The following is a 26,438-nucleotide window of genomic DNA, read 5'->3' as shown; positions in this document are numbered from 1 at the left end:
TGAACAGTCAAACAATGTACTGTAAGCATAACAGACAGTAGGCTAACGTTAGGCATATTTCCGACTGTTAGATTCATTATCAACACAAGACAGTAACGTTATTAGTGGGGCTGGTGGTAATTTCTATAAATATAGCTAAATCTATTAGTTAGCCGCGTATAGCATCAAGCTAACGTTATGGTTATACTAGGCAGACTCACCACCGCAGCTAACTGCAGTCAAACAATAATGTTCCATGACCATAAGCATAACGGTAGTAACGTTAGGGTTGCATTACTTCACACAAGACGGTAATGTTAGCAGAGTTTCTGACCAGGTGGTCAGATACTTGTACTACGGAGTGACAATAAAAATCTTGAATCTTGAAAATCCATTAGCAAGCAGCTAACGTTATCTGCTCAAAACCACATTACAGTAGCTACAAGCAGCAAGTTTCCTTCATGAACCGAAAACACAGTCCTGACTCTAGTTTCCCCCCGATGTCGGTCACATTGCTGCTGTCTGGCCAGACGGGCTTCATTAGATAAATATTTATTTATTTATTTAGTGTGGACTTTTTCTGGAGTCTGTGTTGTTGTTTCATTTTGCTAGCAGCTAGCGACGAACGTAACGTTAGCCATTTCCTGTTAGCCGTCTTCTTCGTTTACGCCGGAGCCAGGACAAGAGGGAGGCTCGTGAACGCGCAGACGTCACATCCTCTAGCTGTGGCGGGAAATGCTAACCCCTTCGAAACTGCGGTATTTCCATGTATCTTCTGAACGGCTGGTCGGAGAGAAACGCCCCTGGTCGCCATTTTTAAGTTACGTCAAGGCGCATTCACTCATTGCCAATAAAAAACACTTTGTGCACATTTATTTCTCGCCAGAACCGACGGAATGGGCCTTTAATGCTATTTGTCATTTCATTAGCCTGTAATTTGTCATTTACAGTTGAAGTAGTAGGCCTATTGTTTTTGGGGATATTTTGGGAGTTAGGTGGTCCCAGAGTTTTTTTTTATTGATTAAGTGGTCCTTGGTCTGAAAAAGTTTGAGAAACACTGCCCTAGAGGATGTTATTTCTGAATACGTGACTCATTATAGCCTACCATTATAGCCATGTAAAAATCTCTTAGTAATCTCACTTAACTAAGAACACTGAGCTCTACTGATTATTTCCCCTTGATTTTATTCATGACAGACTTGATAACACTGTGAATATTAATGCTGCTTATTCAGCTTACAAATACATGTTCTCCTACTATTCTCTGCTCCTTTCATGCTGCCCTCTCTCCGCTGCATTGCAAGACATTTTTTAATTGGAACCTGAGGAGGGATGCTGTCCCCCCTCATTCTCACCAACGTTTACTCACAGCAATGTTTACTTTACCCCCCCCCCCCCCCCCCCATTCTCACCATTCACTCTCAACGACTCTACTCACAGCAATGTTTAATTTTTTCACCTACTGTCACAGAGTGACCCGCCCAGATCGGCTGGGGCTTGAAGGAGCACAGAATTGAACACAAATGTATTAATATTGAACGTGTTTCACGTCCGAATTGCACAAAAACAGGGCACTGCACTCCGTCAGATGCCCCTTAGCGCACTCGCCAAGTTTGAAGTCGATCGGACCAACGGTTCTCGAGATACGTGAAGGTAATCTATTAACACGTTCACTGCCAATGACGTGTTGATACGTCAAAAAAAATCCAACAGTTGACTGCCAATGACGTACGGTGGGACGTTGATCTAACCCTTTTACATCTCTTATATAAATATTGAAGCCACCGAACGTGTACAACCCATTCCACCGACCCACTAAGTGGCGACAGTGCTCTCCATTCTAGAAAAAGCCGAGCCAAAACTGCAGGGGAACGCGCAATGAAACCATTCTCATACTGTAAAATGGATTGGCGAAAACGCTTTCGCTTTCGCGCTGATTGCTGGCGGTGGGGGATTGCAAATTTGCATAATAGATTATGGGTGCAACACACTTTGAAACACGCAGCATAAATAAGACCAGAATCGCAAAAGAAACCCTGTTTCTTGGGGTTTCTCAACCGAAACCCCAAGAAACGAGCGAGCCCATCCTCGCCCAGCGGCCGCCAGCAGACAGGAGCAGCAGCAGCAGCAGCAGCAGAAACGAGCTTGTGACACGCCCGCTGCAGCCAAGAAGAACACACACGGAGGGAGGAGTTTGAAGTAGAGGGGGGTTTCCTGCTGTTATGGAGGAAATTACTGTTCAAAACTATTGTTTAGATGTCTGAAGTCTTACTGATGCCAAAAATGAATGGTTAAAGTGACTGTTCTATCGAATTTCACAAAAAGCTATTTATCTCAGCTTAAATTTTCAGACGCTGAAACCATGCTGTATTCAAGTGCTAATGCCTACATAACTACTAACTCTACAAACTAACTCTTTTAGACAGAGAAGCACACATTCTATTAGTTCTTTTGAGATATTTTGTGTTCACAAAATCTTAGCAGAAAAGAATCCTCGGGTCTTGAAAGATGAGCCAGAATCCTCAAAAAAACCCTCTGGCAGAAGCTACCTACAGTAAAAAAAAAATGGCTGGCAGTGAATGTGTTAAAAACCAAAAATAAACGATTTTTTTTTCTTTTGTAATTCCAGGCAGAAGCATGCAAATCCATTGAGTACGCCATGAAGAAATGCCCCAACGGCATGTATTCTGAGATAAAGTATGACGGAGAACGTGTGCAGGTCCACAAGAGTGGAGACAACTTCCGCTACTTCAGCCGCAGCCTCAAGCCGGTGTTGCCACACAAGGTGAGTCAGTGTAATAAACATACATACAGTACATGCAAGCACACGCACACACATGTCCCACACACATCCCCTAGGCTCCATACCAGTCAGTCTAATAAACATACATACATACATGCAAGCACACACACACACACACACACACACACACACACACACACACACACACACACACACACACACACACACACACACACACACACACACACACACACACATCCCTTATAGTCCATGGGCCAGAGCTCAAAATGTCACTTGTCGGTACCACTCAAGGTGGCAAAACGTGCTTATGATTTTTTATAAGATACATGTCTGTAGATGATATTTTGGTATGATAGCCATTCCTGAGTGGTAGCTGTGACACAGTTACCAGCTTGTGAAGTTAACCACCCCTAAAGTAAATTGCATTTTAGACGCTGGTGAATATCCTGGTTTAGGCTAATGGTCAGGACATTTTTCAATCTTTTGTACGATTGTTTTTGGTCCTATTTTAAAGGGAACCTTCTTAGCTTTCATTTAAGGCCAGTTGTGAATTTTTCTGACAAGTATATAGGTGACTTGAGCTCTTCAAACCATCAATGACACACATTTTTCCACAATCTTCGCCTAAATTGTATCATTGCTTTTAGCCCTGTGGCATCAAGGAACTAACCTGACTCCACCAGATGGGGCGGTATTGAGTTCACAAATTCACAATCCCACCATCTGGTCTCGGCTCAAGATTGGAGTTTAAACCGGCCCGTGCCCAGGCGACCTAATCAGCGGCAGCTACGGGTGAGCTCTAGGCAGACCGGGTGTGACGCCACCGAGAAGCGCCTGTGCCTTGTAGTTCTTTCACTATTCAACATGGCGGTGGCTACCGAGGCTAGCTCCAGTGGGCTAGGTACAACAATTATGTTGTATGTTGGGGTCAAACATTCTATTCAAAAAAATAAGATAACATAAATGTTAAACACTTGATCTTACAGTGAGTACGAAACCGTAACTGTATTGCTGTAACGTTATCAACTATGAACGTTAGTAAACAAGACTCATTGTTGTAGGATTTGGGGAGCCAGCCTTCAGACCTTTGCCAGGCTGGGATAACTTCGATTAGGAATAAATAAACAAGGAACCATTCTTAAAGTTTGAGATTATATCCAAATACATGCATGTGTACTATATGTGCAGAATTGTTAAACATGTCACATTTCAGTTAATATAAACCTAAAGCTTTCACAAGATTTTTGGAGGCTGCTTAGGGTGTTTTTCCTCTTCTCTGTGCATACCTTGGTACCTTGATGTCCTCTGGGCTCCAGGCAGCTCCCTTTCGCAGAATCATCGACATCTTTATGAATTTACATCAACATCTTATCATTTTATCCAATCGTGCCTCTGACCAGCAGATTATCTAACAACAACACCACAAGGCCATCTTTGCTCTGTTTATTGGTTTATTCTCACAAAGGTAAGCAAATAACATTCTCCAGTCATGCGTGAACATCTACCATTCCACTGACAGATATGTTCAAATTCACCAGTCCTTAATGCTAAATAGTAGTGTTAAATCATTCTATTGTATCAAAGCATTTGGCTGATGTTATTGCCATGATCCTAGAGAGCGTTGCGTCTCCATGACGTTAGCCGTCCAGGGTGCGTGCTGGTATGCGGTATCTTTGCTTTGAGGGGAAAAATAAAATGGACTAGCCCAAGTGCAGCTATCTCAAAGTTACGTTAATTTGTTGAAATGAGAAGCCATCTGTGCCGTCTAGTAAAGCTTTGTATTCGTTTTAATAAGTTGTTAACATCAGTAACTGGGGAATAACACGAGTGGATGTATAGCGATCTGTCTGTGATGATATCTGGCACGACCAGCAGCTTCATTCATAGCAGGGGTACTCAACTTGCTTTGCCCGGGGGCATTTTCGTGAAATGATAGAAGGCAGGGGCCAGTTAATAAACAAACAATATACATTTTTCCGTAGCGGATTGTAGGTTTTTGGGGTGTCAGCTGGAGTTTAGTCTGACAATGTTGTGCACACCGGATAGTTAATTAAGTTAGTTAGGTTAAGTACATACATAAGTGCCTGCCTGGGTAGCAAGCAGACAGCGGTATTTGACAATTTAGCAGCTAAATCATAGATTATTGAAAGATATTCCATATTCCAGACTGAAATGCTATAACAGAAGTGGAGTATTGGCCAGAATGACATGAACATTTGGACACTTATTCAGCGGGCCGCATGTTGGCCGCCGGCTGCAAGTTGAGTATCACTGATTCATAGTAAGTGAATCCTACTGCTTTTTACCGAACATTCATGAGTCCTGAAAAGTTACTGTAGTTTTGCAGTCAGTTTGGCAGCTTGTGTTTTTTTCCTGGACATTATCTGTAACGTTAGTTAGTAACGTGAGGTCGGCTCCTCTCGCCCGATACGCTCAGCCCCACTGCTATGTGTTTTGAGGTGCCAACCTGCGCCAGCCTTATCACACTCGCCGACGGGGACATCTTCTGATTGTAACATAAATTTAATTAATCCGAGACCAATTCAAGTCAGAGTCATATACACTCCCGAGACCCATTCAATTCCGAGTCACAGCACTACCGAGAGTGAGTCGAGTCCGAGTCATTCTGACGCCAAGACCGAGACGAGACCAAGACCGCCAAAAATCGGTCCGAGACCGGACTCGAGTCCTTCAGCTCTGGCTCCTCATAACACAGAGATACGTCCAGCTACCAGCAGTCTTATTATGGTAAATGGTAAATGGCCTGCATTTATATAGCGCTTTTATCCAAAGCACTTTACAGTCAGTAGGTACATTCACCCATTCACACACCGATGGCGGCAGGTTACCACGCAGGGCACACCAACGGGAGCAATTTGGGGTTCAGTGTCTTGCCCAAGGACACTTCGACATGCAGACTGGAGGAGCCGGGAATCGAACCACTGACCTCTTTTATCCAAAGCAATTAGTGGACGACCCGCTCTACCTCCTGAGCTACAGCTGCCCCAGAGCTCATCTTGACCAGTTAGTTCTAACATTAGAAAATATAATTTGAATCTATAGGCCTAAGTATTTCATGGAATATTAACACAATTACCGTACACTAATCTCATATTGACCTAATATTAATTAGGATATGAATAGATTATTAAAAATGATGTGCTCATGCCTATGTCAGCATGCATTTTCAGTTAACTTCTGAGCTGTTCTTGTTCTTGTTGAGTGCAAAGTGGGGGTTTTCTAGGTGTGAAAAGGGCAGAGGTGTTTAGGCCCTTTTGGCAGCAGATAGGCAGGTTTCCTCTTGAAGCAAACGGCAGTTGTGGTTTGTAGTGCTCTGTCCACTCAGAGGCTTGTTTCTGAGAAGCGACAGGCAGGACAGGAGGGCTTCTGAGAAACTAAGTAGACCTCTGCAAATTATTTCTGTGACATCACACACACACATGGTGGGCATGATGAGCCCTGGGCCTGGACACACATGGGCCATTTCCATCGCTGGTATCAGCGCGGCCCCGCCCAGCTCGTCTAGCTTTTTTGTCTCATTCCACCGATCAAAAACATGGACAGCCCGGGTTGAGTCGTGCTAGTTTTGGTCCCTGCTTTGTTGAGGTTCCAGCGCTGTGGACCTGGTAACACACGGTGACGTGAAAACACTGCAGACGACTGATTGGTCAGGCAGAATCGTGTTTACTGTATCTACTGTCAATGCTGGATACCAGTTTAGTGGGGCATACCTTCTCTTCTGTTATTTCCATCAGTCTTTTGTGTTGCTGCCTTCGGCTCTGGTGAAATAAAATCGATCTCCTTGCTCTGCTTTAACATGACAGTGGTTTTCAATTGTTTTGAGATAGAAAAAGTCTGCTCCTCGGGAAGCCCTTTGTACTTGTGTGCTACGTCGGCTCCGCTAGGCCGGAGGCAGGGGTTTAGCAAAGCATTCACTCTCTCATTGACATTGCATTCACTCTCTCAGCATGAGGCCATGAGCCATATATAAACTAGGGAGATGTAACGGTATCGTGACGATTATCGTGACCAAAATTATCACGGTTATCGTATTATCACAGTATTAGTCAAAAAAATTGCTGAAAATGTTCAAAAAGTACTGAGACTCACTGAAATCATTTTACGACGTTTTATATTGAAAACTCAGACCCAAAAAGGATTGATACTAGGGATGGGCATCGAATTTCGAATTTTCGAATAATCGTTGTTATTATCAAGGTCGACTTTTATTATTGAAATTCGAAATTCGAAAAAGTGAAATGATGCATTGTCTCCCCTGATTCTAAGTATAGTCAAATTGCTTGGTTTGAGCAAGTAAAACAATTTTTATAAGCATTTTAAGCAAGGTTTATGGAAAAATGAATGGCGGATGAAATCCCATGAAGAGGGAGAGGGGGTGACTTTGGCACCCCTTTGGCACTCAGACCTGAGCCTACTAAATATTTAATGAACCACTCATGATTGTCAAAACTGTTTTTTATTTTCGAAAATGTCAATGTCATGTAACATGTTCTTTACTTCAGTGGTGCAATGCTTGTTTGAGCTAAAAATCCACAGCAGAAGCTTTTTATATTAATTAATAAAGCCGTAGACTTAGAATCAGGGGAGACAATGCAACATTTCACTCACACAAAAAAAAAAAAAAAAACATTTTTAATTTTTTTCACATTTTTATTTTCGAATTTCGAATTAAATTCGAATTTGGCCAGCGAATTTCGAATAGTGTTTTTGCTAGAAATGCCCATCCCTAATTGATACACTCACTGAAATCATTTCTCAAAGGCTGCACGTCTGCATCTGGGAGACTGTTGCCAACTTTGGTTGATGATGGACAGTATTTACCATGTTTTTCAATGCACTGTAATCACGGTTCCACGGTTTTAACGATAATGAAAATTTAAAACGGTACGGTTATCGTAAGGAATTATCATTAAAACCGTTTATCGTTACATCCCTAATATAAACTAGGATAAATAGCTTAATTTCATTAGCCCATCAAACCACTAGAAAGACAGGAATAAAAAGCCTTGCTTGGGGCTTTTATAAATGAGGATTTTCTTGGGGATGTGTACAGCCATGTGCCTAAACCCATCCAAATACTTCTAGGCCTCTCCGCCACCCCCCCACCCCCAGAATTGTGAAGGACGTTTTTGATCATAAGAGCCCCTTTCTTTACCTTTTAAAGTCTACCACAATGGAAATAAGTTGACAACTTTTTTTGTGTTTTTGTGATGAATTATTTTGTACTGTATGCTTGTGGTGTACTCTGTTTTTTGATTTATCAAATAAATTAATTAATTCATTTACCTAGCTGCTATTTCAGCTTGTCACATTGGTATTGATGACAGCTACCTGGAGGAGCACCTTTCAGTCTACAGAGAATGTGATTGACGCGAAGACAAAATGAGTTCTATGGAAGCGTAACCGGCAACGAGAGACGTAGCAACATGCATACATTTTGATTCTTTGATTTCTGTTATTGTTCCAAATAATATTAATGATTGTTTTGTTCTGATTTCTTTGTACACCTTTCAATTCAAGGTTTCCGGTCAATGCCTAAGCCTGTCTATCATGTTAATGTTTCAGGTGGCCCATTTTAAAGAGTACATCCCCCAGGCTTTCCCTGGTGGCCACAGTATGATATTGGATGCTGAGGTCCTCCTCATCGACACAATGACCAGCAAACCCCTGCCCTTTGGGACCTTGGGTGTTCACAAGGTGAGATACACCCAGGCTTTTCAGATTCAGATTCAGATTCATTTATTTAAAGAATGGGACTTTACACGTTAATGAACAGTACAGCCGTACAGTAAACATGCCAGGTTATAGCCCAAGGGCTAGTTTCCACCTGTAGTCCCAAGGCAATGATCAGCTCAGTGTTAAAGGTTAACACTGGTGTTTTTTTTACTGTCAACAAATCCTATGAAAACTCGAAGGGATCTGAGAGCACAGATCTCTGGCAAAGCATGCTATTATTCGCTATTATTGCTTGTTCGTGAGTCTGATCTAGCCTGGTATCCAGCCCCATATGAATCACAGTTGGTGGCGGATGAAGGCTTCCAGAAGATGATTTCCAGTTTCAATCCCAGGTCCATCAAGAACCTACTTCATGAACATGACAGAGAAAAAGTATGAAGACATCAAAGGCAAGTTGAAGAACAAGCTTAAGAAGACCAACACTATGGCACTCACTATTGGCCTTTGGACGAGTGTGGCTACAGAGGCTTAGCCCTTGTTCATACAGGACGCCTAACGTCAGCAGAACTGAAGCTTGAGGCAGGCTCACGCTGAGTCGTTCACACAAGAAGCCTTCTCTTTTCCTCTCGGCGCCTTGAACCCGCCCACAACTCCCATTGACTTCATGCCTGGCTTGACAGATCAATGCTCTGCTTCAGCATGCGTCACGCTTGGAATAGGCGTGAATTCTGAACGATCGCTTGAGCAAGTGAGCGTGGCTTCGGCGTGGCGCACGCGGGTGGTGTGAACGGCTTCGCCTGTTAACAAGGACGCCTAAATGAAACTTGTGGGTTCAGCTTAGGTAGAGCTTAGGTTAAGCGTTGCTTCGGCATCCTGTGTGAACGGGGACTTATCTGGGGGATACAGACAGCAACCGATCAGTTGGGCCTGAAAAATATGTCACTGAATCAGTGGTGGATAGGCTTGCATCCAGAGACCCTAATGAAGGATTAATTGGGGCTGGTTACCAGGCAGATCTGGATCTCCCTGGGCCCATACTACACCCTTCCATGAAGTTTCATGAAAGTCAGGCCAGTAGTTTTTCCATAATCCTGCTGACAAACAACATAACCTCCTTGGCAGAGGTAATAATCAAATCAGTAATGATTTTGTTTTGCCCACAAGTCTTGTCCATGTAGCCGGGGGCCCAATAAAGCCATGTCCCAGTAGCCATAGAAGTCTGTTGTATTAAAAACATGTCAAAGAGTCATGCATTGCTCTGGACAGCATATTTTATCATTGCAATGCACCGGGCCAACCAACTTAATAAACTGACCGTAAACACGTTTGCGATCTCAGTAAAGTAGTTCCATCCTTAGCACTGAAAATAGTTAACGTCATAATGAAGAATTTGTTCCCATTTGAATTTGATTTGGTAATAACTACAATAGCCTGAATTTTCATGGTAACAGCAATTTTTAAAATGGAATCTATCTCTTTGTAAGCTGTATTTAAAGGTTTTTAGCTTACAATTGGAGTCAATGACTTCCAGGTTGAAGGGTAAAAAGGGAACATGGGAAATCAGAAATTAACAGGAGTAGAGCAAACGCATTGTTGATTTTGTTATATTCATAGGATTTGTTGATGGTAACAAATGCATTAAGAAACACCAGTGTTATATTTACAGCAGTGGTACTCAACCTTGCTCTACTCAGGAGCCACATTGACAAAAAATACTTTTGCAAAAGCCACAATTTAACCTTACCCCACTCAGGAACCACATTGACAAAAAATAATTTTGTAAGAGCCACAGTTTAACCTTGCCCTACTCAGCAGCCACACTGACAAAAAATACGTTTGGCAACAGCCACAATCCAAAAACATCCCTTTCCTCTCTGAAACCAGTTTGGTTCGGTTTGAGTCTTGCCAGCTCTTCAGCTGTCCACCTTTCGGAAAGTCGGTACTGGACCTGCTTTATTTTGTGATGTTGTTGCAAATTGGATCTTTTGAATTGTGAAATGACATCACAAAGCAGAGAGATGCATTTTCCTGAACCCATGGACATGAAGAAAAACTTACATTCTCAGTCCGCTTTAAATGTTCGATATTCCTCTTCGGGTATTCCTCTTTAGGTTCATGCTAAGCTAGTTTTCCCAATGTGATGGAGTTTGCACTTGTCTCGCGCACCTGCAAACAGAGCGCCTGACATTAATTATGCTGACAATTTTGTTGTTGTGTTATTTTATTTTATTTTAATTTATGAAGCAGGACTTAAAAGAGCCACAACCACCCATAATTCCTGGGGGCAAAATTCCTGGATGCCTATGGGATTATTATGATGTTATTTGATCCCTTTAGACACACAAACAGTTGAGCCAAGATAGTCTTGATATTGATAATTTCAGACTACACCAAATGCCTACAAATGTCTGTCTGAAAGCATTTACTAGTTTCTGACTGTGGGAAAGTGGGAATAACAGTAATATGCCACAAAACTACTGTATCTCTGAACTATCTCTTTAACCAAACCACACACATTTAGGCTATTCTAGGTGATCTCCTTTTGATAACTAAATGTAATGACTAATCTAATATCTTTTCACTTCCATTCACTGAGCCTCCCCTGACACTGCTTGGAGCCCCCCTGGGGAGGCCTGCCTCCCACTTTGAAAACCCCTGATCTTGATCGTTTTGTGATAGTTGCCTGGGTTTTTGGAGATATCGGCCGTAGAGTGTAGTGTCTGCCTTCTCTCAATACAATGGAACTGGATGGCACTCGGCTTGTGCTGCTCAAAGCACCAAACAAATTAATTTGAAAAACTCGACAGCAATGTCTCTTTCCATAAATCATGATCCAGTTACCCAAGATAATCCAAAGACCTTGTTGTGAGCAGTTTCATGTAGGAACTATGTTCTATCTTTGACCGAACTACACCCACTACCTGCTAGCTAGCTGCTGCTCTAGTTGCTACTAGCTCATGGTCAGCTAACACAAAACGATCTAGATGGATAATTAGCACTACAGGTGAGAGGAAAAATACAGGATGTATTTTGGATTTTAGGGTGAGCTGCTGTTCCTTTAAGTTTGTGGACAAAATTATTACGTCAAAACAACTGTAGTTGTTTTTGCCGATTAAAGTAACTCAAGAGAAATATATCTACACTTTATTTTACCTTTGGGTGGGATTTTTGCCTTTAAAGATTTAATTGCCCACAGTATTATGAGTCTCTGTCTCCCTTCAGAAAGCAGCCTTCCAAGATGCCAAAGTGTGCCTTTTTGTCTTCGACTGCATCTACTTCAACGGCGTGAGTCTCATGGAGAGGTGAGCCCAGTGAACAAACATTTCCCCTTGCTGTCGATAGTGCAAACATCTAATTAGTTTGCAGATAGCAAGGCTGCGGCCACACTGATCCGTTGGAAAACTGACAGAATTATAGACCGATACATTTATCTCTGTTGGGCTGTTTTGAAATGTCAACATTCAGGCCGTGGCAGAAGAGACCCCCCTCGACTGTGATTTGCTAAACGGAGGGTGACGAATCCATCCGTTCAGATACAGTTCAACTGGTTCGAGCGTTCTGTCTGACAAAACGGGTGGGAAATCTGACAGCGCTGTCCGGACAATGGACAGCTGTCCATTCAAATTAATTGAAATGATGAGACAGACCGACACAACTGTTCAGTGTGGCCATGGCCTAATGCTATCGACAGTTTGGTCTCTGTTCAGAATCAGAATCACTTTTATTGCCACAGTAGGTAATCAGATTACGTACATACGAGGAATTTGACTTAGTCTAAGTATGCAGCATAGCGGGCACATCAATAGTCAGACCAAAAAATACAGAAAGACAAAATCACAAAAAAAATCAAAAGTGCAGTCCAATATATTCAAAGACACTTTCTTGGCTGAAGTGTTTGCTCTATCTAGTCCAACTCTTTTGTAAACTTTTGTAAAAGTCAGTGAGTGATTGAGTGAGTGACACTCGCAGTGTTATTGTGGTGTTACATTTTTAATTATTTTAGTTTGATTAGCACAAGTATTTTGTATATGTGGCAACAGGTATTTTGCAAACAAATCATAATTAGTTTTAAAAACATATTTACATAATTTTTTCACTTTGCATTCACGCAAAATTCCCTTCTTTAGGTATTTTTTCATTTTAATTTAGAATATAGAATGAGAGAATGATTACAACAATAAGGTGAACTTGAACATTTCATGGAGTTGGGTAAGAAAAGAGCACGAATGCAGGGTCTGAGAGAAAGGAAGCCAGCTGTGAGCTGGAAGATGGAGTGTGTGAGTAGATCCACAGCATGCAGGCAAAACATCTCCAGTCTCACACAAGATGACACGGTTGAAAGCTAGGGACGTCTACAGCACAGAGAGTGACAGTTAGCCAGGACGACTTTTCAGCGAGAGACATGTGGCTTGACGGGTTCCTGAACGGTTCAGGAACCTGTCAAGCCACCCGTCTCTCGCCATCGTGGTTCAGAACCACAATGGCTTTTTCTGTCAGGAGGCACACCACTTGCTCAAAAAAGATGCCAGCCACTTCAGCGGTCTCATTCACATCAGAGCGGATTAAGCAACAACAAAAAAGCAACATCATTGCCATAGGTGAGACCGCTGTGTGGATTGACAGGTTCCGGTGGACATAAGAAGCGTGAAGCTTGAATTATACCTAACGCATCGGCGAGGAGAGCGAGTGTCCGTGCGGACAAGTGATGTCAAATCAGCTGACGCGCCCACTCCGCAAGGCTCCCATGCACAGACTTTTTTCGCCTGTCTGTGCACACCCCAAATTTTCTAACTACGAAAATTCTGGCCTTTAGCCAAAGCTTCAATAATAGAGCTCAGCTGACAGTTTAACCTGCAAATGAAAACTATAAAAAATATAAAATTAAAAATAGGCCTAGCTCCCCCCCCCAGTCCAGCCGTTTGTTCCAGGCCAGTGAAGTCCCAACAATCTACAAAAACATGCAATAATATAAAATCATAGATAAAAAGTTGAATCATACACAATAAATAAAACCAAAAGTAAAGGGTTAGCTTTCCCAATGGCCAGCAGCATCTGTTATTCTGGCCTCATAATAAGCACTGAGGCGGGTGGTCAGAAAGTCAATTAAAATACATTGTATGCTTTGGTGCGATGTAGGATTTTGTCTTTCAATATCCTCATTGCAGCCTCGCTTGGTGTTGATGCTTCTCACAGGAATGCTGTCCCTGTAACAGAGGCCATGTTCACATTACAGGCAAATCGGATTTGCTGATAAAGTCATTAATCATCATTATCTTGATTGGTTTCCCAAATCTGATTTGGGAGTGTGTCCGCACTGCCACAAATCTGATTCTCAAGTCGGATCTGTGTGTCCAGACCTAAACAGCCTATCTGCATGGGTTGCTATGGTAACGACGTGGACGTCAGTAAATACGTACGTTGGTGACGTGGTTTTCCTGCGCAGAAGCATTTGATAACGAGTTGCAAGTGACGTTCAAATCAGATTTGGTTGATCTGCGCGTCCGCACTGAAGTCACATCAGTCGAAAGCAGATTGGAAACTACCTCCATATGTGGTTTGGGACAAGTGACACAAATCAAACTTGGAGCGTCCAGACTCATAAAACCAATCTGGATAAAGTCATTAATAGGTCACTAAAGTTCACAAATCAGATTTGGCATCCTAGTCTGAACATGGCCAGAGAGCCCAACATGAGCATGAGCGCCTGGCCAATCCCGGGACTTGACTGCTGCGTAGGCGGGCACAGGGCGTGGTTTTTGCGTAACCTATGTGCGATTCGAAATAACGCCTCTCTCAGGGTAGAGAGCCTGGTATGCGTTATTACAGACCGGAAGACAGAAGAAGACCCGCCCCCGTCTTCCGGTGGCCTGTGCTGCAGTGTTTTCGTTCCCTCACAGAAATGCAACAGTAGGCAGTCGCTACCAGTTAGAGAAAAAATAAGAAGCATGGACATACCAAAGTTTTATTTTTTTGCTAACGCTAGTTACTCGCGTCGCCCATGTTTTCTAAACAGAACGCAAGAATTGAGCGGAATATTTTTCCTGGAGCACAGCACTTTGGTTCCGGATCTTCCGCCCATAGTTGGAAGACCAAGGGTTTCCCACAGCTTTGCCTGCTATTGGTCCGTGATCGGCGAGCTGTGCAATCACTGGAGAGGCAACCTGTCGATCACACCCCAAAACATAGTCTGTTTTATTGTCTATTTTACTATAAACGGGACCATAATTTACAAAACATAATTTATTGAAGAAGACTTGAAACTAGCGATTGAGATCAGAAAATCATTACGAAAGTGTTTACTGAGGTCCTAAATTAAGTGATTATAAGGGTCATTTTCCCATTGACTTCCATACAATCAGACTTATTTTTGGAGCCAGTGGAGTCGCCCCTTGCTGCAGAAAGCATGCAGATTTAAGTTACTTTTGCATTGGCTTCATTTTTCAGAACCAAAGTAAAACTAAATTTGTTGTGTATCTATTGAAGTGTCCATGTGGGCTAGTATACATTGGGAAAACTATCAGAGAGTTGAAAACTTGCATTTCAAAACACGAGTAGCATTAGAAACAGAGATGTAAAGTCCTCTGTCGCCAGACATTTTAATGAGTTTGGTCACGACGTGTGTTCCCTCAGGTTCCAGGGTATAGAACATGTCAGTCCACTAAAGAGAGGGGATGACAGAGACAAGGCCCTGTTACAAAGAGAGGCGTTTTTGATACATACCTTGCAGACAGAGCACCCCAAGGGCTTGAATGAAGAACCTCTATTAGGTTGTTTCCTTTAGGGAGTCAGTGCATTGGGTGGATCTGCTGTGGGTTTGCGCATAATGCTCTTGCACTGTAATGCAGTGCGGGAGCATTGTGTGTGGACCTGCAGTGTATCTATCCAATGTATTCACTTGTATACACTTCATTATATTTTTCTAATTCTATTTTAATATTTTCTTACTTATTTTTGCTATTGAAATATGATGACTTTCTATCTGTGCTTATATAACACAAGTGAGGCCATCCAGCCTCATTCTTTTCATATGCGAAACATTGATGCATTCCTGCTGTGTAATATGTACAGACATATCTTTACAAGTGTACTGTTTAAATTGTACCTTATCTGTTGGTCGATATTTTCTGATGCTTTTGATATTGTATTTTTTGATATTGTATGTTGTGAGATATTTCCAGTATTTGACGATGCAATTGATTGTACTTCCGGTATGACACTATTTATACGTCATGTCCATCTACTGTCAGCACTAGAGGTCGACCGATATTGGTTTTTCAATGGCCGATGCCGATGCCGATCTTTAGAGAGCAGGGCGGCCGATGGCCGATATATAATGCCGATTATTTAATTTTTTTTCATTCGATAAAATATGATTAAAAATAAAAAGTTCGGAAACGTTAATTCGCTCGATTATTTCTCCCCTTTAATAATACCAATTGGTATTGTATTTTATATCGTTGGAAAGCCTGATTAGTCACCTTTACAACAGGGTACAACTTGTAAGGATTGTGCATTCGTGGAATGAGAAACACACAGCTAAACGTGTGGGTAGCGCCCCCAAAAAATGTGCCAAAATCTCCTGCAATATTCTTCTGTTGGTATTTTTTTTTAAAGAAATCTAGTAGCCTAGATTTCCATTATCCATTCATGCACATTGAAAATCGAATATAACATTATACTGTAGGCCTACATCTAATATAAGATGTTATCTTAGCCAGTACAGTAACATGTTTCTGATTATTATTTTTATTAAATAGAAAAATACATTGGGTTATGCGGTATATATTTCAGTAGTGGCTGGTAGGCTATAGTGAGAGAGCAGTATGTCAGAGAACTCATTCATGCACTGTTCTATACATTAACAATAATAATAATAACTAGCAGACCTAAATGGGCGTGGTCTATATGGATAGATGCGTATTGATCCAGGGAATCCAACAGATGTGGAATTTTGATTCTACGCCTCACAGTTCAGCAGTTATGGGTCAATACGCAAAAGGGTCTGTTATAGCGCCACCATCTGGCCAATATGGCTAATTTTTTGTCTCTGAGTAGTGGGGCACATTTCCAACCTATGTGCAAGGTCTGGCTACTGTAGCCCTTACAGTTTTTGACGTGCATGCTGTTTTAGGGCGGAATAATAATAATAATAATAATAATAATAATAATAAACGGAACAGATACAATAGGGATCCACGCACTTTCGTGCTTGGACCCCTAATAATGTAACTGTTTAGATTTGCTGTCATTTGATGGGAGAAGTGTGTTTGCAAAAGATGATGGTGAGGTGAGTGAGGAAACCATTACAGTAGGCTTATGGGTGCATGAGAAGACTCACATTCCTAGCTTTCAAAGCTCAATAGCCTATATACACTCTTATACGTTTACTGTCTGTAACGCTATGATTGCAGCCAGGGGGGATGCATGAAGCCTACTGTGAAACGCTCGGGTTGATAATGACAACATAACGTAGATGCAAGCCAGTCCAATCGTCCGTCTGCGACGAGTCAATCCAACATTATTTATAGCAGGTTGCATGAGCTCAAAACTTTTTCACGCATTAAATAACAACTGTCCCAAGACATGTTTTCGTATGTTACGTTTGTATGAACGTTTGACAGGCTCGGGTAGACTGTAGGAGGAATGCTTCGATATCTCATTAAACAGTAAACACACACGCGAGCGCGCGCACACGCACACACACACACACACACGGAGCTATTTAGCCTACTACTAGGAAGCTGTTCCTTCAGCAAAACACTATTGACAAGTAGCGTTAACGCTAGCTGTTGATCTCCCCCTTGTTGAATCTCTAACCCACATTAATGCAACCTGCTTAAACGTTGGAATGACTCGTCGCTTGAGACAAATTGAACTGGCTTGCGTCTGGTTGTTTCAGTTTCAAATGACATGCGTCCCTCCGCAAATTGCGGGCGCAATCAATGTTAACGTTACAGACAGTAAACTTATAAGAGTGAGTGAGAGTATATGTTGAGCTTTGAAAGCTAGGAGTGTGAATCTTACCGTAGTTTTCTTAGTTTAAGATCCAGCAAGCATGTATCACAGTAAGTGAGGACTCCACACTCCTTCTTTGAACAGACACCGCAGCAAAGCCAAGAAGGGGGAGGGGTGAAAGGGGAGGGGTGAGCAGCCACACTGTAAACACTTGTAAACCGGCCTTTCTCCGTGGAGTTTAACACTACAATGTTAGTTTCTTCCAGATAGGAACCCCCGCTAAATAATAACAATAACAATAATAATAATAATAATAATAATAATATAATAATAATAATAATAATAATAATAATAAAAAATAATAATTGTAATAAAAAATCGGCCTTGTGAGCGAGGCCGATGCCGATTAATTAAAAATGCCAATAATCGGCCCCAATTAATCGGCCGGCCGATTAATCGGTCGACCTCTAGTCAGCACAATGCTGAGGAAGGCTTGTGCCGAAACGTCCATTGATTGACTGCTGCTACTGAAGGTATTAAATAACCAAAAGGATTTATTTTGAGTGCTGGTTTTTCTGTCTTTCAGAACCGAAGGTTCCCCTTGCTTTAAGCCTAGTTTGTGGCTTGTAGCGCGCATGTTTCAACCGCATTTCGACCATTGTTGGGAAAGTTGCTTCATAAATTCCTCTTTAAAATCTGTTTGTCATTCAGAAAATATTCTTGCACTACAGCAGCCTTAAGACGGAAAATGTTCTAGTAAATTAGTTTCCCACTTTTTGTTTAACTTTTACTAAAATAATTTAAGGCCCAAATAGATGCCTGTCCCAACTATAGGCCGGGGAATGTAAGTAAAAGTCCAGGCTTCTAATGGACATTCAGTAAACAAGACAACGCATGTATCCACTCATTTATTTACGTATTTACTGTACAACAGTTTTATTTAAAACAAATTGTCATCCCCAGGCCTCTGCGTGAACGCAGGAAGTTTCTGGTTGACAACATGGTTGAAGTCACCAACAGGATCCTGTTCTCAGAAATGAAGCATGTCACTGTAAGTAAGCCAATTAAACAGGGTTTCCACTGTATGAATTCAGCTGCAACAGCCCAAAGAGATTTTCTGTGATGCATTGTTGGTAGGTTTCAGTAGCCGCTTTCACACACAGATCGCGAAAAATTGCAGTTCAGAAGGCCCGCAAAGCCGGCAGCCTCGCCACAGAAATTGCTTTCACACACAGCCAAGCAGCACCGCCACATTCCCATGCTGGGGTGTGCTTTCAGGTGACAGCCACCGCTCCCGGATTGAGAGGCGAGCAGAGGCATTTCCACCCAGCTCCTCCTAGCTCAAATTAATATTTTCATAGGTTAGTGTAGCCTAGGCTACTGTATGATGAACGAATTCATTCAACAACCAAACATCGCCGATGTACGCCAGCCAACGAGGTGCAGCTGCGGTCGCAGCATGGTAACAAGGCTTTCAATATTCATCTGATCGACTTGTAGCCTATTAGGTACAAGGCTAATTCTTATCTTTTGGTTAAATTTTTTTGTAAAGCAAATTATTCCCATGAAGTGGCCTAATTAGCGTCCGTTCTGAAAGACGACGCCCGCATATCAAACAGCTGCAGTCTGCATAACGTTACTCGTCGTCGGGAGAATAGTATAGGCTATAGAGGGAATGCACGTGACGTCACGGACGCGACAGTCACTGCGGGTACGCCCACTCAGCTGCAGTGAGTGTCAAAACGTCTAAACAAGCCAGGTGGCGCCGCCGGGTCACGGTGTTTAGCGTTCAGCTTCCGCGAGAAAACAACGAAAATGGGAAAGTGCTGTTGTGCCATTGACTGTAAAAATAGATTCAACAAGGCGTCGGAGGTATCTTTTTACAGGCTGCCGAAAGCTAATGAAACGGTCCCGGTCTTCTCTGCAGCTATCCAGGGTTTCAATGAGGGCTCATTCATTCTCTGGCTGTGTTTTACCTGCACAGATATAACGTTACATGAGTGACAGTGTTCACTATGAACAAAGCTAGCGTGTGTTAGTGACAGCGTATGCTATATTTTTCTTAATAAAAGTTGTAATAAAATAAATATTTACCTCTCCACATACAACCAGAATATTGCTGTCCTCGTTACTTTAATGTCGCCAACAAATCCAGCCTTGAAGTACGACCACGCGTCCAGGCTCTTGTATGCTTTCATGCTTTGGTTTGTGTATTTCCCCGGCGTCGATATTAAGTACATATAAATGTCAGGAAACCCTATTCCTGGCCACATGTCTACGTCCATGGACCACTGGTTCTTTGGCAAGCTGTAAGGGTCACATTCGAGTCCAACTGCCTTTAATTTAAGCAGATAATCGTTTATATTAGCCGTGGTTTCGCTACTACCCCTGGCGGAAGCCACGTTTGTTTTGGAAATTTGACACTCAGTGCTGCTCAGTCCGGCTGAGGGGGCGTGTTCGGGAGGGGGCGTGGCGTCGGTGCATTCCCTCTATAAATGCACATGACTACTATAACGTTAGTAGTTTTTGTAAGGGAATGCACAACTGGCTAGCTAGACAGATTGCAGTTCTGGGGCTGGTTTACAGAGGGAATATCCTCAGACCAACTCGCCACAGACAGCTACAGTCCTCTGAAGCTTATTATTATATCCGTTAATTTTACCTACTAATGTCAACATCGTTTGAGCATAAAACCTAACCTACTTACTAGGCACGGAGCATTCCTCCTGGCCGCATTTTTTTACTTTCACTTATGCCTTTCACTATGCCTTTCTTGCTGCATGAGGTGCTTTCCCCTGTATTTTTTTGATGAATGAGCTGACCATTCGCACCGTTCCGGCTTGCCGCTCCTACGCTTTCAGGTGGAGGTGGGTTGCAGGGTAACCCGGTGCTGTGACTAGGTCCACTGGCGGAACGAAAGGCGTACAACAATTACCCATCAACCCGCTTTCAGAACTTTCACATCGGAGGCGCGGATCCCATTTTCCGTGCATTTTACGGCTTTCAAGGCCGGTGTGAAAGCGGCTAGTGAAAAGGCATTCATCGCCTACATCGTGAATTTAGTCTGTACCTGTGTGTTGCATTATCGGTGACTTTGATGGATATTGCCCAGTAATTTGCCTATGTGGAAAATGTGTACAGCAAGCTGCTGGTCTCTTTTTTAACCTAGGCATCGAGCGCGCGTATGCTCGGCTGCTGCACGGCCTCGCCTGCTTTGACTTTGTGGCTTGAGTTCCATTGGAAGATCATGGTTGCTCCTTGATCTGGGGTTGTGGACTGTGGTCAGCCAGCTCAGTCCGCTTTGCTGTCTTTCATTCCTGAATTTGATCTGGTTGTTATGGACTGTGGTCAGCCAACTTAGTCTGCTGAAGGTGCGTTCACACCGAGATATTTATTTTTCGCTCTGTCGCTCAAGTCAACCCTTTGGAATCGCTCTGTCGCTCTGTTTAAATCGCTCATCAACAGGCACACGAAATGACGGACATGTGGGGGATATAACGTTACGCAATGTCATGCTGTTTGTCCACTACGAGCCACCGTCATTGTTTACAAGCTAAGCCTATCAGCGTGCTCCTAATGCGAGCTGCATACCGGTAGGACAGACTTCACTTCATGTCAGCTGTCAGCCTGTCAATGCGGTTTGTTGCCACACAATAAACCAGCGGTTTGTTCCAAGCCAGAGTGATCCTTGACTCGCTCTCACATGGCAGCCAATCGGCATTGAACAGCGAGCGACTGATGCCAGGGTATTTTCGCTCGAGTTGGAATATTTCATCTTGAGCGACGAGCGTATTTTCTCCCTATCGCTCTGTCTCTGCCGCTTGGACGCCCAGCGATTATTCTCCCAGGCGAATATACGCTCAATCGCTCGTTTGCATTGACTTTGTATGTAAACTCGACGCCAGCGACAAACTTTAATAGGTCGGTGTGAACGCAGCTTTAGCTGTCTTATGTTATTGGTGGTGACCGTATTGAAGTCGTAGATGAATACAAATATCTGGGGACAGCAATCGATAGAAAACTGTCATGGGATTCAAACACGGGTGTCATTTACAGGAAGTGATTACAACGACTATACTTCGTTCCTGCGGAAGCTCCGACAGTTCGGAGTGGACAGAGACATAACGATTCTTTTCTATCCAAAGGTCAAGATCACTGTGACCTCACGAATGCCATTCAAATGGAAAGCAATTTTTATAAAGGTCTAAATAAAGGTTTATTATAGCCTAATTAAATTACAACAATAGCCAATGAGCTGTATTGAGCCATTCTGGTCGGAAATGCATGTTGCATCATGATAATACTTTGAATTGAATTCAAATTAATTGTAACATATCAGAGAATATTAATAGAATCATAATAAATACATGCTATATCATTCTGTATCCAATTTTATAAAGTGGACTGTGGCTCAGTGGTTAACACTGTTGCCTCACAGCAAGAAGGTCCTGGGTTCGAACCCCGGTCCGTTCCAGGTCCTTTCTGTGTGGAGTTTGCATGTTCTCCCCGTGTCTGTGTGGGTTTTCTCCGGGTGCTCCGGTTTCCTCCCACCATCAAGAAAGACATGTATGTTAGGGTTAATACTCCCTGTCAGTGCCCCTGACCAAGGTACTGGCAAAAGAACTGGAGTTGGTCCCCGGGCGCTGCACAGTGGCTGCCCACTGCTCCTAGTTCTAGGAAGGTTCCTAGTAGAGGATGGGTCAAATGCAGAGGATGAATTTCCCAAAGGGGATAAATAAAGGATAACTTAACTTAATTGTTTAATTGTGTTTTAATTTGTTCTAACAAATGTACATTGCCTGTTTGTGTTTTGAAATATGGATAGTTTTATAATTAAATTGAGCATTAGGCCTTTATAAGAATGTTTATTTGTATTATTTAAATTGGCACACTCATGGATACATCTTTGAGGTTTGTTTATTCATTTGGGGGGAAAGGACTACTGGAACAAACGCCGCGAACATGATCCGGCTACTTTTTCAATCTGACTGGCTACTCAAAAGTTCGGGGAACTCCCTGGAGCAGGAGCTGGCTATGTCGTCTAGGGAGGGGAGAGGACAGCCAGTTATCCTCTCCGCTGACCTAATCACCCTCTGTAGCCTCTTCCTGTCAGCTGCGGTGGAGCCAGCGTACCACACTGTGATGGCATACGCCACTACACTTTCGATGGTGGAGCGGTAGAAGGTTACCAGCAGCTTCTCCGCCAGATTGTTCCGTCTGAGTAGTCTTAGAGAGTGGAGTCGCTGCTGGGCCTTCTTTACCACCGCTGCAGTGTTGACTGACCAGGCGAGGTCCTCAGAGGTGTGTGCCCCCAGGAACTTAAAATGGGGGACCCTCTCCACACAGTCCCCATTGATGTCGAGCGGGGCAGGGGCAGACTTATTCTTCCTGTAGTCAATGACCACCTCCTTGGTTTTCGAGGTGTTGAGGGAGAGATTGTTCCTGGCACACCATTCCACCAGCCGCTGCACCTCGTCCCTATACGTTGTCATTCATTATGAGCTCCACCAGGGTGGTGTTGTCCGCAAATTTGATGATGTGTTGGTGGGGTTGGTGGGAGTGCAGTCATGGGTGTAGATGCCATACAGGAGCGGGCTCAACACGCGGCCTTGTGGGGAGCCGGTGCTGAGCGTCAGGGTGGAGGAGCTGTGTGTCCCGATTTTAACAGATTGTGGGCAGTTTGTGAGGAAGTCTTTGATCCAGGCACAGGTGGACAGTGTTGGGGGTAACTCATTACAAAAGTAACATATTACATGTAATATATTACTTTTAGCAGTAACTCAGTAATGTAACTTATTACTTATAGGATTTCAGTAATATTATACCAGTTACTTTGTCAAGTAACACAAGTTACAAATTGAGTTACATTTGATCAAATCAAAGCACATAAAGATGCAATTATTTCCTAATCAAACTGTGTGTTTTTATGCAAATAACCACTATAGATGACAATAACAAAGGAAAATAATAACATTTAGAATTTTGGATTGTTTACACTGATTTCAAGGCGGTTGAAATTATGGGGGATGGTTCCGGGGCGGCAATGTCATTCTGCTGCTGCTGTTGTTTTGGTAAAAGTGATGCAAAAGTAGTATAATAAGTAACGAGTTACTCTACACAGAAAGTAATATTGTAAAGTAACGTATTACTTTCAAATGAAAGTAACTAGTAATATGTACTATATTACATTTTGAAAGTAACTTGCCCAACACTGCAGGTGGATGAGGGGAAGTCCAGGGCAACCAGCTAGGTTGGTCCACTAGGATGTCAGGAAGGAAAGGATGGTGTTGAATGCCGAGCTGTAGTCGACAAAGAGCATCCTGACAGAAGACTCTGGATGTTCCAAGTGGCTCAGAGCAGTGTCGAGAGCTATGGAGATGGCGTCGTCGGTGGATCTCTTTTCCCTTTATGCAAATTGATGGGGGTCAAAGGCAGGGGGGAGGCAGTCCTTAAAGTGATCTAACATAAGTCTCTCAAAACATTTAGCCACCACAGGTGTAAGTGCGATGGCCCTGTAGTCATTGAGACTCGTGATGGTTTTGCTTTTAGGGACCGGGATTATAGTGGCCGTCTTGAGGCAGGGTGGGACAGAGGCCTGTGCTAGGGAGAGATTGAAGATCTTGGTGAAGACCCCCGAGAGCTCGTTGGCACATGCCTTGAGGACACTGGCAGGAATCCCATCCGGCCCTGCAGCCTTCCTCGTGTTCACACACCTGAACACGCGTCTCACTAATGTTCCTGTAGGGTGAGTGGGCTCGTGGTCTGTGGGGGCAGAACGGCTGAGTGAGGTGGAGTTGTCTCGAAGCGGGCAAAGAAATGGTTCAACTCCTCTGCCCGACTGGCATCGACGCTGCCCTCCGGACGAGGTGTTGTAGTTTGTGAGGTGTTTTAGACCCTGCCACACCTGATTGTTGTCAGCAAGGTGGTCCTCCACCGACCTTTTGTACACCTCCTTGGCACCTTTAATGCCTCTCCGCAAGTCTGCTCTTGCCGCGCTGTACAGGGCCTGATCTCCTGACCTGAATGCAGCATTGCAGGCTCTCAGGAGTGCCTGGGGAAACACTGCTGATCACTGATGACATCATCACTGAACTATAGCCTCAGCCTTAGGGCAATTAATCTGCCCTAATTAAAAGATCTTGCACGGGTGCCCTTTACACACCCTGAAAGTTTCAGCCCGATCGGACGTAAAATGGCATAGCTGTGGCCGAACACAGTACTTGAAACAGAGCCCACATACTCAGTTTTATATACCGTAAATTCCGGACTATAAGCCGCGGCTTTTTTCCCGTTTTTTGGCCTTTTTTGGCCCCTGCGGCTTATATAACGGTGCGGCTTATCTATGGATTTTTTCAGGAAAAAAAAAAAAAAAAACGGAATTCTCTCTTCTTTAGCACTCTTTCTAACTATAAATCCACTTCTGTTTTAATTTCCTCTCTTGCCCTCTTTTCACCACACTGTATGACACTGTGTGCACTGTAAAAAAGAAACACAGGTGGTGTTGTGTTATGTTGTTTTGTTGAAATGTTAATAAATGGGAGCTTCCTCAAACAGCCATCTCTTTCCCGACAATCCCCTCTGTGCATGAACCCTTACATATGGTAATTAAACATTAAAACACAATAAAAAAAAAAAAATACCATTAAAACACCCGCGGCTTATAGTCCGGTGCGGCTTATATATGTAAAAAACAGTCAACTTTGCAGGTGCGGCTTATACACCGGTGCGGCTTATAGTCCGGAATTTACGGTATATAGATAGATGTGAGACGCACATGCTTGTATCTTTGTTCATTTTATTATTTTGTGTGTGTGCCAGAGGGCAGGAGACCTGGCCGATATGATCACTCGGGTCATCAGGGAGGGACTTGAAGGCCTTGTGCTGAAAGACATCAAGGTGAGATGCTTTGATATTTTCCATATTAGATAGCATCTACAAATGGAATTGACATCAATACTGATGGTAATAAATCCTGTTTGGACATGAGAGATGTGCAGACGTAGTGGATGCATTAAGTTGATAAAGCTGTGTATCTCTGTCTCAGGGCACCTATGAACCGGGGAAGCGCCACTGGCTGAAGGTGAAGAAGGACTACCTGAATGAAGGGGCGATGGCTGACACAGCTGACCTGGTGGTGCTGGGGGCCTTCTACGGAAAAGGCTCCAATGGTCTGTTAAGTCTTCAACTCCAACTCCACTGATTTCTATATTCAGTCATCAGAAGCTTGCTATGGATTTCTAATGCGAGAAGTGTGACTTGTTAGTTCTTTCTTCAGCATCACATTACTTAGAAATCCCAAGTATTGTTTGATGCCATTTGCAAAGCTTGTAGTAGTGTACAGGTTAAATCAAACCCTTCTTTCTATTTGCAGTATCCACTGCATGGCAATATTTATTTTTCATTGAGGAGGAACAAATATCCAGTGCTGGCACTTCCCCACCCATAGACAATCCTTAAAGCAGCTACGAGCAAGATTTTCAATTGTTATTAAACAGTCTAATTTTAATAGCAAAAAGGAATCCCCACGCACAGCCAGTGTGATCAGGTGCTGGTCGGTTTGCAGGAACATGAAACATAAATTGAAGAAAATAACCACCGCACACTTAAATTGACTTACTGAGATTTATTCAGTGAACAACGCGTTTCAACGAGTGAACCTGATGATGCATACACGCGAAACGCGTGTATGCATCAAGCCTGTGGACTGTGAGTGTCTCATAACCATGGGCCATGGAGGGCCCAGAGTCTGCAGCTTCTTCAACTTTTTATGATCCCAAAGGATTCTTGGTCTGCAGGTTTTCATTCTAGGCAAACCATAAGCCAGCTGATTTCATTGATTAGTTCCCCGTCTCTGACTGAAGATGTGCTAATCGGTGAAATCACCAGCCCTCCATGACACGATGGCCAAAGCAGGACTCAACAATTCAGCTCCACAAAAACAGGAGAAAAACGCACAAGAGTTTTGTGTGTGGAACATGGAGACAGGAACATAGTACATGCAGGAGAGGATGACATTGGGCTACACATACAAACAAGATTAATT

At 43.1% G+C, this 26,438-nt stretch overlaps 1 protein-coding gene across 1 annotated transcript in view; it reads left to right on the top strand.

Annotated features, from left to right (window-relative positions):
* The window catches only part of lig3 (ligase III, DNA, ATP-dependent), a 66,320-nt gene that overhangs the window by 30,988 nt on the left and 8,894 nt on the right, over window positions 1-26,438 (top strand). The window contains exons 9-14 of the mRNA XM_083636343.1: window positions 2,609-2,764; window positions 8,330-8,461; window positions 11,663-11,742; window positions 18,359-18,446; window positions 25,214-25,291; window positions 25,440-25,563. Of these exons, the coding sequence (XP_083492469.1) occupies window positions 2,609-2,764; window positions 8,330-8,461; window positions 11,663-11,742; window positions 18,359-18,446; window positions 25,214-25,291; window positions 25,440-25,563 (658 nt within the window). The remainder of the gene's footprint in view (window positions 1-2,608; window positions 2,765-8,329; window positions 8,462-11,662; window positions 11,743-18,358; window positions 18,447-25,213; window positions 25,292-25,439; window positions 25,564-26,438) is intronic.

Source organism: Poromitra crassiceps (assembly GCF_964638095.1).
Source record: "Poromitra crassiceps genome assembly, chromosome: 1".
NCBI lineage: Eukaryota > Metazoa > Chordata > Actinopteri > Beryciformes > Melamphaidae > Poromitra > Poromitra crassiceps.
Note: the sequence above shows the minus strand (reverse complement) of the source record. Positions and strands in the feature narration are given on the sequence as shown.